At 45.9% G+C, this 17,019-nt stretch overlaps 1 protein-coding gene across 13 annotated transcripts in view; it reads left to right on the top strand.

Annotated features, from left to right (window-relative positions):
• Positions 1-17,019, top strand: part of EIF4G3 (eukaryotic translation initiation factor 4 gamma 3) — a 1,426,031-nt gene that overhangs the window by 145,537 nt on the left and 1,263,475 nt on the right. For 2 of the 13 annotated variants that reach the window (XM_078642566.1, XM_078642568.1), the window contains exon 1: positions 13,631-13,872. The exons of 10 other annotated variants lie outside the window; for them this stretch is intronic. In XM_078642566.1, coding sequence (XP_078498692.1) covers positions 13,829-13,872 — 44 coding nt within the window. In that variant the 5' untranslated portion in view covers positions 13,631-13,828. Of the gene's footprint in view, positions 1-13,630; positions 13,873-17,019 lie in introns of those variants that run through there. One more of the 13 variants, XM_078642571.1, reaches the window with a different exon arrangement.

Below are 17,019 nucleotides of genomic sequence, written 5' to 3' on the forward strand. Positions count from 1 at the left end.
CAAAACAGTTCATCCAATCCGAACTGAGTATGTCCTTCCAATGTTTCTCGGAGACGCTCTAGCCTCCTCTTTCTCCCTATTAATACACAGCTTTTTTTTCCCAAGGTAACTCTTGTTTATTCAAATCCTTCCCTGAGAAGACAAATGAGTGATGTAAGGTTCTAGATGGCACAACTACGTTAAACACAAGGATCATAAACCATGTTAGAAACACATTATGCAAATACGTCTCCAGAATGTACCTCCTATCCGGAGGGTGTAGTAATTTATTTAGAATAGGGTAGGCTAATCCTCGCCTCAAAGTCTTTAATAGAATTGAAACTGTCTGTTATGGTAAGTAGGAAATGTTTCTTTCTATGTCAGGCCCGGAGGTGAGAATTAGGCTAGTTTAAATCTTTTCTACCACCAGAGATGCTAAATTTGTAACCTTTTGAAGGTAGAATCTGAGGGCCAATCCGCTGAATTTAGGATGTCCTCCAATTGAGCTCCCAATACCCCCACCACTCCTCACGGTAGGCACTCCAAACTGTGATATATCGAAGGCCACATTCTGCATAGCCCATCGTACCCATCTCACAATGGTAGGGGAATAAACTGCTTTATGAAGGCTCGTGAGGGTAATGAGTAATTGCCGTACAACCTGAGGACCAAGGTCTTCTGTCATAGACTCATACGCCTTCAATGCTCTTACCACACATAACTGTGAAGAAAGCAGCCAGTTTGTCGCATGAGGGTGGGCTGCCTCCAGAATCATTGTGGTTTGGAGCTACCACTGATTGCTGTTTGACCAGTTCAGAAAGTTTCTTGGGGAGGTTAGCGGCCTGCTCAAGTTGGTATCTAAAGTAATCTGCCATAGCGCTCTTGATTTGTTTGTTGTAGGAGCTCCTAACATCTCTAAGGAGTTTTAGTTGGTCCGAGGAAGGTTTGTATTTCTAGGATAATGCCACTGCCCTAAGGTTATGGCGTTCAGAGTTTAAATTGTCCTTGAACCACGGTTTGGGTATTTTTGTTGGCGCATTTTTTTGTTGAAATGGTGCAATGTCATCCATGATGTTAGAGATGGTAGAGTTGTAAAAGTCCATGAGTATTTGAACCTCAACCAGGTCCGCTTTGGAGGAGAGGGCAGATGTACAGTGGGCTGCTAGTTCATCTGAATTGATAGATCTGAAATCCCTTTTCCAGATCTTTGATTTCGTTGGCTGGGCCTTCCTCATAGAAACCTCCCTGTTAATATAAAAGAGGATGCAGTGGTGTTCAGACCAATCACAAGGGGTAATGGTATCCAATTTGATGGATTGACCATTGGAGATGATGAGGTCTAGAATTTCGCCTTTATTATGAGTTGGCCGGTCACAATGCTGAATCAGTGTGTACTAATTTGTATGTTGAAGGGTATTCACAAACTTCTTTCCAATCTCATCCCAAGCTAAGACAGATTGGAAGTTTTCTCCTGACAAGTGCAAGAGTAGAACATTTTCCAGGAAAGGGGAAAATAGGGGGCAGAAAAAAGTGAATTTGTAGTAATTTTGCGTATTTTAGCAAGAGCAAATGTAACCTATAACATGTCTATTTGTATAGCACATTTTTGCCCTAGGGTTTCTTGTCTGTAAAACAGGTGTTTGTTACTGAACTCAGTGGTTAGCATTTTATCGATCTTAGAAGGATTAAATGTTGAGGGGACCTGCCAGGATGGAAAGTTACCATGTATATTTTATCATTCAAAAATGTAGTTCACAACAGTTTGCTTGATTTACGGTTTTCAGCCATGCTTTGGTAAACTTCTGTGGATTCCTCAAAGTCTTAAACCTGCATCACATGAAAGACTTCTACCTATGGGTGAACGTTTTTGTCTTACTTTAGAATTGGGCCCCTGATCTATTTTCATGTTACCTGTTGGACTTGGCCCTTTTTGCGGGGTCATCCCTGAACTTTTTGCCTTCCTCCTGTATTTTGTCTGACATGTTTTAGTTGGTTGTATGACTCTGGGCACTTTACCACTGCTGATCAGTGCTAAAGTGCACATGCTCTCCCTATTGTAAATTGATGTATGGATTAGTGATTTCATGATTGGCTGATTTGGTTTACTGGTCAGACCCTAGTACAGTGCACTGAGTGTGCCCAGGGCTTGTAAACCAAATGTTGCTGGTTGGCGTGTAGCACAGAAGCAGCCTGTAAAAGTGTGTCTCAGGTCTGCCATTGCAGAGCCTGTGTGCAGTCTGGGACTGCCATCTTGACTGGGCATGTGCACCCACTTGCCAGTCCCTAAACCTTCCCTTTTCTTCATATCAGACACCCCTATGGTAAACCCAAGGGCAGGGTGATTTGTAAGTATAAGGTAGGACATGCCCTGGTGTGTGTGGGGCATGTCCTAATAGTGAATTACAGCCGTTTTCGTTTTTCACTATTGCAACGCTACCTATTATCCATAGGCCAGAATGAGCAGTTAAATTATTGCATTTTATAATCCTAACTGACTCAGGGAACATGGTAGAAATTCGAGTTTAGTATGCCTGAACTCAGAATGATAAAATACATCTTTTAGTGAAGTTTATTTTAACATCCTGTGTTTGAAAATACCACTTTTAGAAAGTAGGTATTTTCTTGTCTAACTATCCAAGCCTGCCTCTGCTAGGTTGTGTATTCCTTTTCAGGAGTTTGAGTGACAGGGCTGGGAGATTCCAGGAGACCGGGTGAGTCAGCCCAGTGGTGAATAGAGAGATCTGCATCTAGATGGGAGGGAGGAGTTGCACCTGGGACCTGAATAGGGCTGTGCCTTCCCTCCACAATGCTGGCTCCACCTCCTGTAGTGTGTCTATTGTCTCTGCCCTGCACTGTGAAAAGAAAGGAGGAGTCATGTCAACAGAGTGCTCCAGAACTGGTTTGGACTGGGCAAAGGCCCCTCTGCCCTCAAAGGACAAAGGATTTTGGGGTATAAGTATTGGGACCCTGATCCCAAGAATTTAGATCACTTTTGGACAACAAGAAGAAACCTTTGCTGAGGAGAGGAACCTGAAGAAACTGAGGAGAGACTATCCCTAAGCTGAAGTGCTGCTCGGGGGATTGGCCTGCAGTGGTTGCCTGACTGCCAAAGAAAGGAGAAAGGACTTTGTGTGCACTTTATTCAACTTGTGACGGATCTCCAAAGGCATAAGAGAATCGCTTGCCTCCTGCTGAATTCTCATGGACAACAGACTTCAACCCCCAGCTCCCCAAGAGTTCTTTGGAAGTGCCTGCTGCTGTTTAAGGCCTTCTGAGGGACTGCGTGTCGCAAGGAGCTGGAAGCGAGACTCAAGAGGGAGAAGCGTGTCGCCGTCGCATCGTGGATGACGCTGCTGTAGCTGTCGCATTGCACCGCATCTCAAGAAACGTCCCACAACCCCGAAGAAGCGTGTTGCTGAAGCAGCTGCTGCCGTCGCATTGTGGATGTTGCACCGTATCTAGAGAAGCGTCTCTCAACAAGGAAGAAACGTGTCGCCCTAACAGCCGCTGCCATCGTATCATGGGTGTCGCCGTCATAGCTGTCGCATTGCACCGTATCAAGAGAAGAGCCTCGCATCCACGAAGAAGCGTGCCACTGTCGGAGCTGCTGTCGTCGCATCACTGAACAAGGGTGTCGCCCCTGCAGTTGTCGCATCGAGCGGAAGCGTCTCGCATCGTCCGAAAAGAGTGTCACCGCCAAAGCTGCTTTCGTGCATCACGGAACAAGGGTGTCGCTGCTGCAGCTGACGCATCGACTCGAGACTTCTCACAATATCGGAGAAGCGAGCCGCATCAGGAAGAACTTGATGTCTTTATTTCTTTGTACCGGATCTTTGCCGTATTTCCATTTCTGCAACACTTTTCGTTGTGGAAGTGTGCCGCATCATAAGGTACATTGACTCAGTGTCTCATTTTAAGATTCGAAGAGAACTAAGCTAAACCTACCATTTCAAGTACAATATTGTGGATTTTTGTCATTTGTGGTCTTGTGTTAAATCTATATAAAAGAAGACTTAATTTTAATATAAAACCTGTGTGGTGTCCATTTGTAGTGTTGTCACTGGATTACTGTCTTGTGTTCACAAATGCTTTACACACTGCCTCTGAGATAAGCCGGTCTGCTTGTGCCAAGCTACCGAGGGGGTGAGCAGGAGTTATTTTAGGAGTGTACCCCCTTACACTGACTAGAGGCAAGGGTCCCTATTTGCCACAAGTACCTACCTGTGCCAACTTGAGACCCACAAATCTAACATTACCTATTATGATTTTACAATGATTCTCCCTCTATTTCTTTTACATATTGGCATGCATGCCACACATTTACTGAAACGTCGAAGGTTGAGCAACAGTTTATCAAAACGCGTTTTCAAGTTGCAATTGTTTTATGTATATGTTTTATTTTTAAAGCAAAAACAAATCACTATTCTTGCTTTCAGACATATGCCTCTATAACCAGTGAGAAATTTTATGAGCATAGAAAGTAGCCTCAGATTGTAAAACACTGCAACTGAGTGCATGTTTTTGTACTGGAACCACTGTCAGTAATGCAAGCTGAGCTCGCTGCACTTCCTTGTAGTGCTGGCCCTAATAGTAAAGGCTTTGCATTAAAGAATCATATATACAAGTTTGATTCATTTACACATATAAAAACATCTTGCTTTAGTGGCCGAAAATCCTTTCGCAGATCAGTACTGTGAACTGGCAGACAAATGGTTTGTGGTTCAGGAGATTAGGCTTACTTGTCCTTCGGACAAAGTAAATATGAAGACATGTTGCCCTTGACCCCAGAAAATATGCCCTGGGCATCGGGCGGTAGTAATTCCACACTCCTGTATTCGCTGCTTGCTTCAATTCCTTTTTAGGTTTCGCCCTGGCCGTAGCAACTGCGTAGCAGTTGCTCCGCCCAGGGCGAAATCTTATGTCCTAGATATGGGGCTTTGGTTCCGCCTCTGTCTTTCATTGGCTAGCTCCATAAATGGAGGCTAGCCATTGGAAGAGATTGGCTGTCAATCACGCTTTCCCCGTGAAAACGCGATTTGGGGGTTTCTGTGTGGTTTTTTAAGTCCCGCCCTCTCCTCTTCCCATTGGCTGGAATTTTACCTTCCAGCCAATGGGAAGGGGAGAGCACGAAAAACACGCCCCCGAATCTGCCGGCCGAGACACCCCCGTGACGTCATTCCCCGGGCCGCGCTGTGATTGGCTGCCGGCCCGGGACCTGACTTGTTTTTTCTTTCGAAGGCTCTTTCCGTGGTTGTATCTTTTATGTAATCCTAAGTCCAGGATACAAAGTAAACCCCTTTGGCTGGATGAGCGCTCACGCCTGGTTATTGGACCTCGAAACTTGAGATCGTTCCTTCTCACTCGTTCTGAAGGGTGCGGACAGATATGGGTGACTGGGTGCAATGCACATCACCTCAATTAGTTCCGCTGTGGCTGCTAACAGTGTATTCCGTACTCGTGCCATCATCGCTTTAGTTCTGTTTTGCTCCCATCTTTTTGCATAGCGTGAAACAGCTGCCTAGGAGGGGTAGCTCGCGCATGCCCGGTGCGTCCCCTGTGCTCCGGCCAGACTCCTGCAATCCGAGGCTGGAGGGAAGCTGAGCCACCGAGGTAAAGAAGAGGGAGAGAACGAATGATCGCAGGCTCCGAGGGCGCGGGAAGGAGGAAGCCGGACACCCACGCACAGACATCCAGCCTCGCCTCCCCCGGAGGCCCCCGCGTCATGCAGCAGCAGCAGCCGCCCCATCCCCGGTGAGTACCGAGGAGGAAGCCTGGTGTCTGCGGGGGGTCCTGTGGAGATGGAAGGAGAGGGAGCCCACAGCCCCTTCTCTTGTTGGTGTGGTTGTGCGCACACTCTCTGTTGTGATTCTGAGGTTAAATGAGTTACCGCGGCGTGCATTCATTTCTGTCTGTGAGCATCGCACTGTCGCGAGCACTGCGGCGGAAACATCCCCAATTGTGTAAAGTTTGGGATGATGGCAGCTCGCAGACAGGACCCTAAGCCACTTGGACATTTTTGCAGGGAGAAACTCTTTGGTTGGGGGGGTGGGAAGAGAAAGTTGAATTCACAGCGATCCTTTATATTTACAGATCAGACGGTTTAAAACAATGCCATCTGCAGATTGTCTCATTAAAATGCTTTGTGCAATAGATTTATCGAAGGGCGATTGCATAAAAATGACTCCCTAAAGTAGCTGGCAAAATGAGGATTGCCACTTTAGGGTTAGGCTGCCAGTGTTTTGTGTGTGGGGGTGTTTTTTCTTTTTTTCTTACCGCCAGTCTCGCAAGTCATTTACTTTCTCACCTCGCACGAGAGAAAATAGCGTGGGATGCGCTGTCCACATAGTTTCCCTTCCTTTCTTAGTCTCACTTGGAGCCGTTCCTTTGCTTCCACTCGAACGTGCATTAACTGTACAGTGAGGGAGGTACTGTTGATCTGTGTATGTATTCCCTGCATTCAGCTGTGAAGCCGAGAGAGAGGCACGTTGGACTGGCTCAGTGGAAAGGTACTTCTGCATGCAGATAGTGAAGGCATTATTTGCATCATTGCATGCCTCTCTTGCAGTAACCACTTTCAATTGACAGGAGAGCGCAGTTTGTAATTCTGGCATCCACGCTAAAAGATCTTATGTTGCTCCTTGTCAGCTCTAAATAACGCAACATGTTCTGGTGTTGGCTGTGCATTCTGGTACATGTCGTCTTGATGTTTCCTTTAGGAATCTAGGACTACATTTGAACCCGGGACTGACTGAACTCCTCACACTTGACACAGGGTTGTTCGAGATCTCTGTGTTAGTCTTGACCTCTAAATAAAGGTCAGTCAATGTCTTACTGCTACAGAGCACATCGCTAGATAGACCCTTTATTGTAGCGTTAAATTAAGACCGAGTTAATTCGGAATGTTGAAGGAAGCACACCTTTAGGAAGTTGCAGGTGGCGTTTTCCAACTGGCATGTGGTATTTTTCTAACAGATGAACAATTCTAAAAAAGAATTACTTGCAGATAATTAGAAACGTGAAGGGCTGGGAGGAATCGCTGCAAGGCAGGTTTTGGAGGGAGAGGCAGGAGTGGTAACAGGTAACCTTCCAAGCTGCTGAACTAAGTGACACCAGTGTCATTGCGATGTTCGTCGTGGCCTTGGCACAGAGAATGCTGGTACAGCCACCCTTCAGTATGCAACTTTCAGAAGTCCACACAGAGGGGACCAGTTTGAATGTTGTAGCATTAATTGGATTTGAAAATGTTCAGGTTTTTAGCGCATTGGCAATCTACCTAAATAGCAGATTGTGCCTTCTTTACTCGTTCAGATTCAAAATTAATGGCAAAATCGTAGCATTGATAAGGGTTTGGATAACCGATTCTTTTACAAAATGTGTGCATAATGACTGACAAAATGCACCATTCACCGCCCTTGTTTTGCCCCCCACTCCACGGCTCCATTGTCTTTATGCCCGAAATCACCCTAGTAGTGTCTCTTGCGCAGAGGTCTTCAAATGTTTTTGTAGGGCGCACCCCAAAGCAAAGAGTTTTCAGGTTCTGGCATCATTTCAGGGGCCCTCTTTCTGTAGCTCATAATCCGCACTAAATCACTTTAAATGTGAGAATTATAAAAGAGCAAATATAGCAAACAAAAACAGAAATCGACCAAAAACACTACTTATCATTCTTTTGGTGTTGTGGGCCCCAGTGCACCTGCATCTGCCGCACTGATAGCTGCAGACCTGAGCCTTCGTACCTTCTCCGCTATTGGCATTGTAAATGACAATGCCATTTATTTATCTGTTTTCAAATCCAACACATTAATAAAAATGTTGTCATTTACAATGCCAATAGCTCTAACTTTTGCAAAGGTGAGACCGTTGCATTGTAAATGCTTGTTTTTCTGTGCCTTCCAGTGTGGACCCAGAGTTTCGCTCCCAGTTTTTTTTGCCTTCTGACTCCTCCTAAAACTGTGAAAAAAACGAGCCCAACCCGCCACTCTCTAGCTAAAGTAAAGGCCCTGCAGCAGATCAGAGCTTTTGAAGGAGACCACGTTGCAGATATTAGGCGCTCCTCGAGCTCTCTAGTGCACCTTTAGTTCCTAGGATCTGTGGGGGCCCTCGGTCAGGCTACCGCTGACAGATCTGTCCTCTGCACCTTTGGACCCGATTGGACTCTTCACGGATTCCATACCAGCTCTAGTACAGACTTCTACCTGGCTCTACAGCCTGCATCGGTCCCAACCGTTGTCGCGCTTCAAAATGACCAAAGTGCAACTACTCACCATACAGCCTGATTCTTATCCTATGCCCCTAAAAGACCAGACAGGGAGGATTATTTTACCTCCTCATGATGATGACGACAATTTTTATATGTAGTTACAAGAGGCTAGTAGTCTTGATATTTCCCCTTATTTAGGGAGGAACTCGCAATTCAGATTACCAAAGAAAAGTGTTCTTCATTTTCAGTGGTAATTCGACGAGCAGCTGAGGTTTTGAACCTACAACTGCCCTCTGAGGTAAAGACAAATATCCTTACGGAAATCTTACAGCCAGGGCCTGCCACATCTGAGTCCTTGGCTCCTGTTTACTGAAACCCTCACTGACACCTTTACGTACACCCGGTCAAGACCCTGTACTGGCCCACCAGTGAATAGCCAATTACAGACGTCACAGGCTGACACCTGGCAACTGGGATTTTCTCACTAAACATCCTTTTCCAGCGAGACTTGTTGTTCAGGCTTCAACCAGCAATGTGAACCCCAATTCATTCCCCATGACTTCCCCAGATAGAGAGTCTAATAGGACAAAGGTTTTTGGAAGTGGAATGTTCTCTTTGACTAGCCTAGCATTGAGGTCAGTCAATGCTGTTTGTTTATTAGGTCGGTGTACACATGTACTCTGGGAGTTGACCAACGAGATCTTACCGGCAGTCCAGGAAGAATGTAGCACCTCTGTAGCAGAGGCCATTAAGGATGGTCAAGATGCGCCCAAATATGTGCTGGCCTTTATACTACTGATAATTTAGGAATTGCAGTTGGCACCAATGTAATGCTCCACTGGCATGCATTAATGTGCTCCACAGAATTCTGTGGCGATGTACAGGTCTCTCTCATGCTCTCGTTGATAGGCCTTTAGATGGCAGGCCTTAAAAACCTGGCTTTTTCCTGATACCTTTGCTTAAGCTCTATTTTCCTGTGTCCGGATGCCCTTGGGCTAAGTCTGCGCTTTACAAGACTACATTCAATTCAATTCTGCCTTGGAAGCGAGTAGAGCCCAGGGCCACGGCACACACACTGGGCCTTTTGACCCCTGCAAACAGTTGCCTCACCAGTTTAGGAAATTACGAAGCACCCTCCACCAGCAGCTTCTGCGGTATTACACCCAGGGTAGGGAACTAACTCCCAACTCCCCCCCCCCAACCACAATTCATAAGCACCTATCCCTCCTGCATTCAGACTGATGATGGAGCTTACCTTTTCAAAAGCATTGCCACATTGAAACTTCTCAAACAATTATGTTGCATTCTTTTGTTTCTACGAAAAACAAAGCCATCTATAATACTCATGGACGTATTACTTCTCTTGTAAACATGCCTGCTATGTTGTTGCTGTTACACCGTGTCCTGTACTTATGCTCTTGTCTGTACACGTTTATTTTTGTTGTAACTGTTTCACCTTTTGTATCTATATTTAGCACTCGCCTCTATCGTGGTTCCTCTAGAGACCCAGGTACATTAAATGGGATAGTCTGCGGTAGTAACAGTGGTATAGTGTGGCAGGTTTGCTGAAGTACACTTCAGAAGCAGGGGTGTGTTGGAACTATATATACTGTTGCAGAAAGGACGATTCAAGACATTAAGATGCGGTCAGCAACACAGTGTGAACAGCAGTTCTGAAGTGGCAGTGGGTGCTTTATGTCACACTTGTGGTGCAGAGCTGTGTGGGATGTGGTGTGGTAACTGACACTGCGTCATTTGCTTCGAGGGACCACTGAGATGCATTGGCCGCGCTATGTTGAACCCAGCACTGAAATTTGCAGGGAGAGTTATGGTCTTGACCACGGTGTGTTAGCTGAACAGTGCAGGGGCGGAGGCTCAGTATTTGTATTGCGGGGCAGAGTGTCGCAGTATTAGAGTTACGTGCCAACACTGCCCCGCGTGAGCTAATCCTTCACCTGTGTTGACCATTCATTTGTGCCAAGTACAGCACATTATTTTTAAAGATTGCTTGCTGTCAAGATTGGAGACATCCCCTGAAGAGACAGCGTTCCTCCTCCCGCCTCTGTGTTCTTCTTGGCGAACACTGAGGCATTCAAAGGCCTCCAATGCACCGGAGGGACAAAGGCCCTTTTCAGGCCTAGGAGTTTGGCTCAGTCACTGTGCTGAGTTTCTGTGAACGCACTTGTTTCTCTGCCTGCCGTCCGTTCCTCCACACCCGCCCTTCCTGCCTGTGCATACATTTCCATTGTAATGAACGCTTAGCTGGGCTGAGATTGGCTGTATATTTTACCATTTTAATGTATCTGATGCATTGTGACAAAAACACATTTTTTGTGGTCTTTTCCTGATGCTCCTGCAGTGATTTTGTGGAGCGCAATCATACTGTATATAACTATACATTGCAAACCGTATAACATTTGAATTAATTTGAAGACACACTTCTTCTATGGGCATAGGTGTAATGGACCTGTTTGTGAGAGTAATAGAACTTACGATTTCCAGTAGAAATGTCTTCAATCACCAGGTGACTGGTTTTGGGTCAGAATAGGAGAAAGGTGATGTTAACTACAGAAGGTTGTACTGAAGGGGAGATAGTTGACCTCGCCATAACGAGTTTGGGTTTGGGGGAAGAGAACGAGTCTGTGCTTGTGTGTGTGTATCTGTGGAACTGATTTAAAAAAAAAAAGGAATATTTACCATGCTCGCATATTTGCACTAAAGAGGCGTTGTGGTAATTGTACATCGAAATGCATGACATGATAAATTTGTACAAGGGCTAGAGGGCATAAGGGAATTCTGAGGACAGGTGGATGGCTGCAAACTCCTTAATCGCAAAGTGGAAAAAGTATCATTTTATAAGAATATTTGTTAACAGTGAGGAATTTAAAGTTAGTTTTCAGAATTTTTTTACCCCATAAGGAAAAGTTGTAAGATTCATCACTGGGAAACATTTAATTGTTGGATCTCTTTGCGTGTGCATGTATATGGTGTGTATGTATATGGTGTGTCTATAGCGCAAACCTAGCTAAAAGGCAGCGGAGCACTATACTTGCTCAAACACATGCATAAAGGCAACGAGTAATATGAGAAAGCGGGCTGTGAATCATTAATGCATTGTGATGTAGTGTTCTTTAAAGAGGTGAGTCTTCAACTCGTTCCTAAATTGGAGCATTGTTGGTGTGGTGCTGATGAAGACAGTGATGTTGTTCCACATCCTTGGTGGATAGATCGAAAAGCCAAAATGTTTTTTTTTTTTTACATTTCTTATTGGACAGTCTGGCGGTGTCCTGGCTGCGGGTGTGACAAGCACCACCAGAGATGAACTTGTCTATAGCATACGCAGTGGTGCAGGTAGTGACTGCTTTGTAAATGTACTCTGCTTAATTCAGAGACTCTGTCCATCACCACCCCTTGTTGTAAATAATTGCTTTGTAAATGATGCAGCTGGTTTTAAAGATGGTGCTGCAGACCGGCAAAGGGCGCCATTAGAGTTACATTAGGATAGGAGTGATGTGCTGCTATTTCTTCTGTCCCTGGATGAGATGTGCTGGGGTGTGTAGGATGCTCGTAAAGGCACCTATGTGGAGTTCCGGGGGGCATAGATAGAGTAGGGCATTATCACCACTGAGATGCGGGAGTTTGTGGGCATGACCACCAGTTCTCAAGATGTTTTCTGGAAGAAACAGTTCGATTTTTCTTTTGATGAGAGACCTGGTACTAGGCCTCTTGTTTTTTTGGCAATGTGTTTTTTGAGGGTGGGGTTGGTGTCCAGGATGAATCCAAATGACTTGGCGTTTAGTGAATGATTGTGTTGGAAGCTGTCAAGGTTTGTCACTAAGCCCAGTTTGTACTTCATCTGGATAGCTTTCTTTTGCACTGTAGCATAGCAGGGTGCACATATTCTGCTTAGCTGCAGAAAACTTTAGTGAATCTTTAACAGCGCTTTTTTAAGTCCAGACATCACATAGCTTCTCCAACAGCTTGTCCCCCCACTGTCAAAATGTTGCCCGATCTCTAGGCAGTATTATGGCATCGTTTAGGATAGAGTTTAAAGATGAAGTTGTCAATGATTTTTGCAGTTTGAGTTTAGTTCGAGCAAGTTCTATCATAACACAGCAGAATACAGTAAAGCTTTAACACGATTTTCAGGCAAGTTCGTCAGCCAGTAGTTTGGATTGTAGCCTTTGGAGTGTAATATTTGGGAGGTGAGACATATAAATGTTGGAGTCAGAAGGATTGCTTCTTAGTCTTCTGCTGATTTATGTCAGTTTGTTTAATAATTCTCCTTCTGCCGGAAGCAGCACTCTCTTGGCCTGTTATCTTCTCTTCAAAGCAGATAAATGGTAAATGTTTCAGGTGAAGCTTGTCGCCCTTCGTTCACTTCCATTGGCGCTGGCTCCCGAGCAGTTCACCATCTCACGATATGCCTCCTTCATCACACTGCTAACATTGAGCTGACAATCACTGTGTTTCACACTATCCCACTCTTCCAAGGATCGTTGCTGACGGGCTTGATCTCTATCAACAAATCTGTGCCTGTGAGGGTAATGGTGTTATCTGTTGACTTTGCAGTTTCCTTTCTTTCTCATAGATCACACGGTTTCAAAAGATTCGCGTCCTTGGGGTATCCGAGGTAAATCAATAGCAACTTCACAGCAGTCTTTTGACTCGAGTGAATTATCGGTTACCTACTCGTGTATGGTCGTTAGTAGACTGTTGGTGAATCGCGCTGGCTATTTTTTGTAGCAGCCAATGCAGATTTGTGGCTTGGTAATTCAGCTTTTAGCCAGTCTGGACTCTTGATTCACATTTTTATGTGAACTACTGTGTGCGGACTATTGTCAGGGGTGAGTCTTGCAAAGGCCGCTTTCTCTTCGTTGTTCTCCTCTGCTAGAACACGATCGATGGCTCGTGGTGATGCTTGCATCTCTCCATTCGCATGCAGTGCAGGGAGTTGGTGTACTCGGGGGTTCCCTCTCTGCATCGCGAAATGCGTTCTGGTTCCTCTTCCCACGCGCTTTCCAGTGCCCCTTCTTCGCCTGTCTGTGCCCTCTTGTTTCTGCTGTATATAGCCTCCCATTTGCAGCACTGCGTGCAGGCAGCTTACTGCTCTGTGCGTGAGCTGGCACAGTGGGTCTTCTGCTCCATTATTGTGGGCTACCACTCCTCCGTGCGTGCCAGGCTGGTCCTCGCGTTTCCCTGGAGAGCTGGCCTGGCAGCAGTAACCTCGAGTACCCTTCGGCATACCTGTCTGTTTTTGTTTACAGTCTAGAAGTGAACGTACTGTGTCTGCTGGTGCACGTGCTCTCAAGCCCGGCCCCTCTAGTTCCTGCAACGCTGGAGCAGCGCAGGAGCTTGTTTTCGTGAGCTCACATGGGCTGCCCACTCATGGTCACGTGACTCCGCACTGCAGCGGGCACCTCGGGTCTGTGCGCTCAGACACATCAGAACCTCCCTTCCTCACAGCCGGATCTGAGCGAGGCAAGGAAATCCGGGCATCGACGCAGCACTGCTGGATTCACCGCAGCTGGAACAGGCCCAGCAGAACCCATCTGGAAACCCGTGCAGAAACGGAAAAAGACGGAGGTATTTGCATTGCTTTCAATGTCTGTCAGAAGCTCCAGTCGCAGGAGCTGCCCCGGAATTTAAATGGTTCAGTTCCAGTATCTGATTCCACCACTGGCAGAGCAACTGTATCCTTCGAGCTGTTGTTAATCCAGCCGTGCCATGCTTAAAGTGTTTGTGTTCAGTTTTTCAACGTGTGGCTGCCTGGGCATAAATACATGTGCTGAAGTGCTCTCGAAATCCCCTGAAGGAGGCATTATATTGCGTCCGGGCTGAATGTAGTCTGTGTGTCTGTTTAGCACAAAGTGAAGAGACGTATAGTTTATGTTTAGAGCTTACTTCTGTCTGAGAAAGCGCGTCCTTTGTTGTTTAGCCTGCCTTTCAGAGGATATCTGTTTTTGCATGTGGGCCTTTTCAGTAGTCGACAGAGCCTGTTTGCGCCCAGGAATATTGGTTAGTCGAACTCTTTGCGCCGGTTAGCAGCTCTTATCAGATAGCTGCTTGTTCACATGCCTTAACAGGTAGTTTTTTTTCTAATGCGAACTCTTGTGGTACTGTCTATAGGCATTTGTTAACCTGCCATTCTTCATTTACTTCTTGACCATTTCTTTCACGCCATCTGAAGGTTGTGAGGGACTTTCAGGCAGTGAATTCTGCTCTTTCTGAATGCCAGTCTCCTACTCGCGACATTTTTGTGGACATAAACTCTATGCACTAAATACTGTTCCCTAGGGAGCATTCTTGCTATGCCACCCACAGGTTGTGCATTTGTTTGCATGCGATTCTTATGGTGGTTCCTGCTATGGTGCCTAGAGGCTACTTGTATAGAAGAGCATCTTATGCACTGGGAACTACTATAATATACATGTTATCGGTAAGTATTTCCAAGTAGTCTGCAACGTTATATGGGAACGTATCTTATGATCGGTAGAGATTGTGTACATGCAATTACATTTTGGACAAGTCCCGCATTGACGTTTATGGCGTGTATTGTGAATGCTATTGCTGTACATAAACCTCTATTACAGGAGGGGATGTGGTCACATTGCTTAATTATGGACCATGTTACTGACAGATACTTTACGGCTGAGCAGGTCTTTAACCAATATTATGTGAACTCCACTTAGTTTGCTTTAGCTGTTTCAAACCTGGAAGTATAGAGCCTTGTCTTTTGGCAGGACATTCGGACAGAGACGTTTGTATGACATTGTGCAATTAGAAGAGCTGTTCTCTCATGAAAATGTCGCACACACAAATTTGTTACAGCAGTCTGCTGAAGCGATGTAAGTAAAGTTTATTGTATACTTAAAACCTTTACAAAATCATTACACATCAAGGGACCATCTTACTCCTCTTGGATGTACACTCTTCTAATAGTATTTTACATATACATTCTGCATGTTAAAAATATCCAGATTTCAAACAATTGCCTTATTCCTTAAGAGTTGATTACTTACATTACTGTACCTAATAAAATCTACTTGTAGCTAAGCCTGATATATCAAACTGCGTGTCCTGCCTGACAAACAACCGGTTTCACTGGGTCATAGTATCTGTTGTTTAGTTCATTCCCTCACTCCGGGATCTTTGACTATGCCTCTCCTAGTAAAATCTTCGCCTGGTTCAGGAATTTTGTACCCCGTCAAGCTAGAGGGATTGAAGTTCCGCTTAGCCAGGCAATAACGGGCAATTTACAGGTCCGAATTTGCAGTTGTCAGAGGGAAACATTATTAACAACGAAGGCATTACTACGCGTAACGTTTACAGCGAAGCACTTACCACGTAAACGTCTTTTCAACGCGTATGCCTTCAACGATCGTCTTTACCACGCATAAACCCCCCCCGTAGGATTATAAAAGGGGGTTGGGTCTCCCCCCCCCCCCCCCCCCCATAAAAAAACGAACCCGCCGTGCCGAAGAAATATACGTCGTTAGTGTTGACAGTATTGACAGTATTTACCGTTTCAGTCTGGTCCTTCAATTGGCCATTACTCGGCTCATTACTCGGCTCACAGATGCTGGCGCTGGCGCTGGTACTACTCGCCGTCTCTCTGACAGCTCCTCTGCCTGCATTATCGCTCTGACAACTGTTGTTGGCGTTCTCGCCAGTCTTCTCAACTCCTTGCGCGGCTCCCGCCTGGATGGTAGGCGTCTCAGGTCCTGGTTGCCTAGCAACCGCCGTACTTGCGTCCTCGCGGTCGGCGCGCACGGTTTCCGCATTCAGTGCTAGGATTGAACCTGGAGCCCCTCCGGCGGCCGATGTTACTTGCTGATTTCTGCCTGCAAATGCCTCAGTCACGGTGGATTGCCGCAAGTCTCTGCCTGAGGTAGGTGTAGCGATCGGAGCGAGCAAATGTTTCACCGCTCCACTTTCCAAGTGAGGGCGCCTCTGCTGTGCGTGCCCTTTGCTTGCAGGAGTCTCCGTTGTTGTTACATCAGTAGGTGCTTTAGGCGCAGCCTTAGAGTCGGCTTTTGCCTTATCCTTCACAGATTTTTCGCTTCTCTTGGCCTGTATCTTTTGCGTAGCGCCATTTGCTGCAGTGGTTGCTGTTGCTGCACGTTTGCTCTGCATGGATTTGGGAATCGTGCCTGTGCGCTGTGCCATTCTCAAGGCTGCAGTGAAACCATAAACCAGCGTTTTCTTTAAGTGCCCACAGCAAAAAAGTCTCAAGGTTGTGATCACCTTTTGTAATGCGTTGGTGCCTGTATCTGTAGCTCCTTTAGTAACTCCTTTGACGCCCAGAACACCTTGAAGAATCAGCATATTTTTCTCCTACATCCAGTCATTTAATCCCAGGGACAGGGAGAGGGGGTTAGTGCGACTGCTCTCTACCACAGCATGGCGGCCATCTTGCCTCGTTTATTTTTAAAACTTAATAATGCTCAAATGCTTGAGGCTTTACTGGAAGTGAAACTAGCGCCAACACCTGTGGACAGGGGTATAATGGCACAATCAAACTGGGGGAGTATGAGAAGCATACAGAGTGACCAGAGCTACGCAAAGGGGGCTAAAGGGAGGAGAGTACGCTCCCCAGAGGGGGAACAATTCTATTCAGTGACTGAGGGGTCGGATTCTTCACTGTTGGGGTCAGATGAGGAACCCTCGACCACAGATCTCTCATCAGGGGCAGAGTCAGACTCAGGAAGATCTCTCTCTAGCGAACACATAGATAAGGAAACACAAAAGAAAAGAAGAAGAACTATGATAAGGCGTGATAGAGAGATGGATAGTGCAGCGACAAGTACAAACCGGAAACTATTATGGGATTATGGTAG

The sequence above is a fragment of the Lissotriton helveticus genome, chromosome 5_1 (genome assembly GCF_964261635.1).
Source record: "Lissotriton helveticus chromosome 5_1, aLisHel1.1, whole genome shotgun sequence".
NCBI lineage: Eukaryota > Metazoa > Chordata > Amphibia > Caudata > Salamandridae > Lissotriton > Lissotriton helveticus.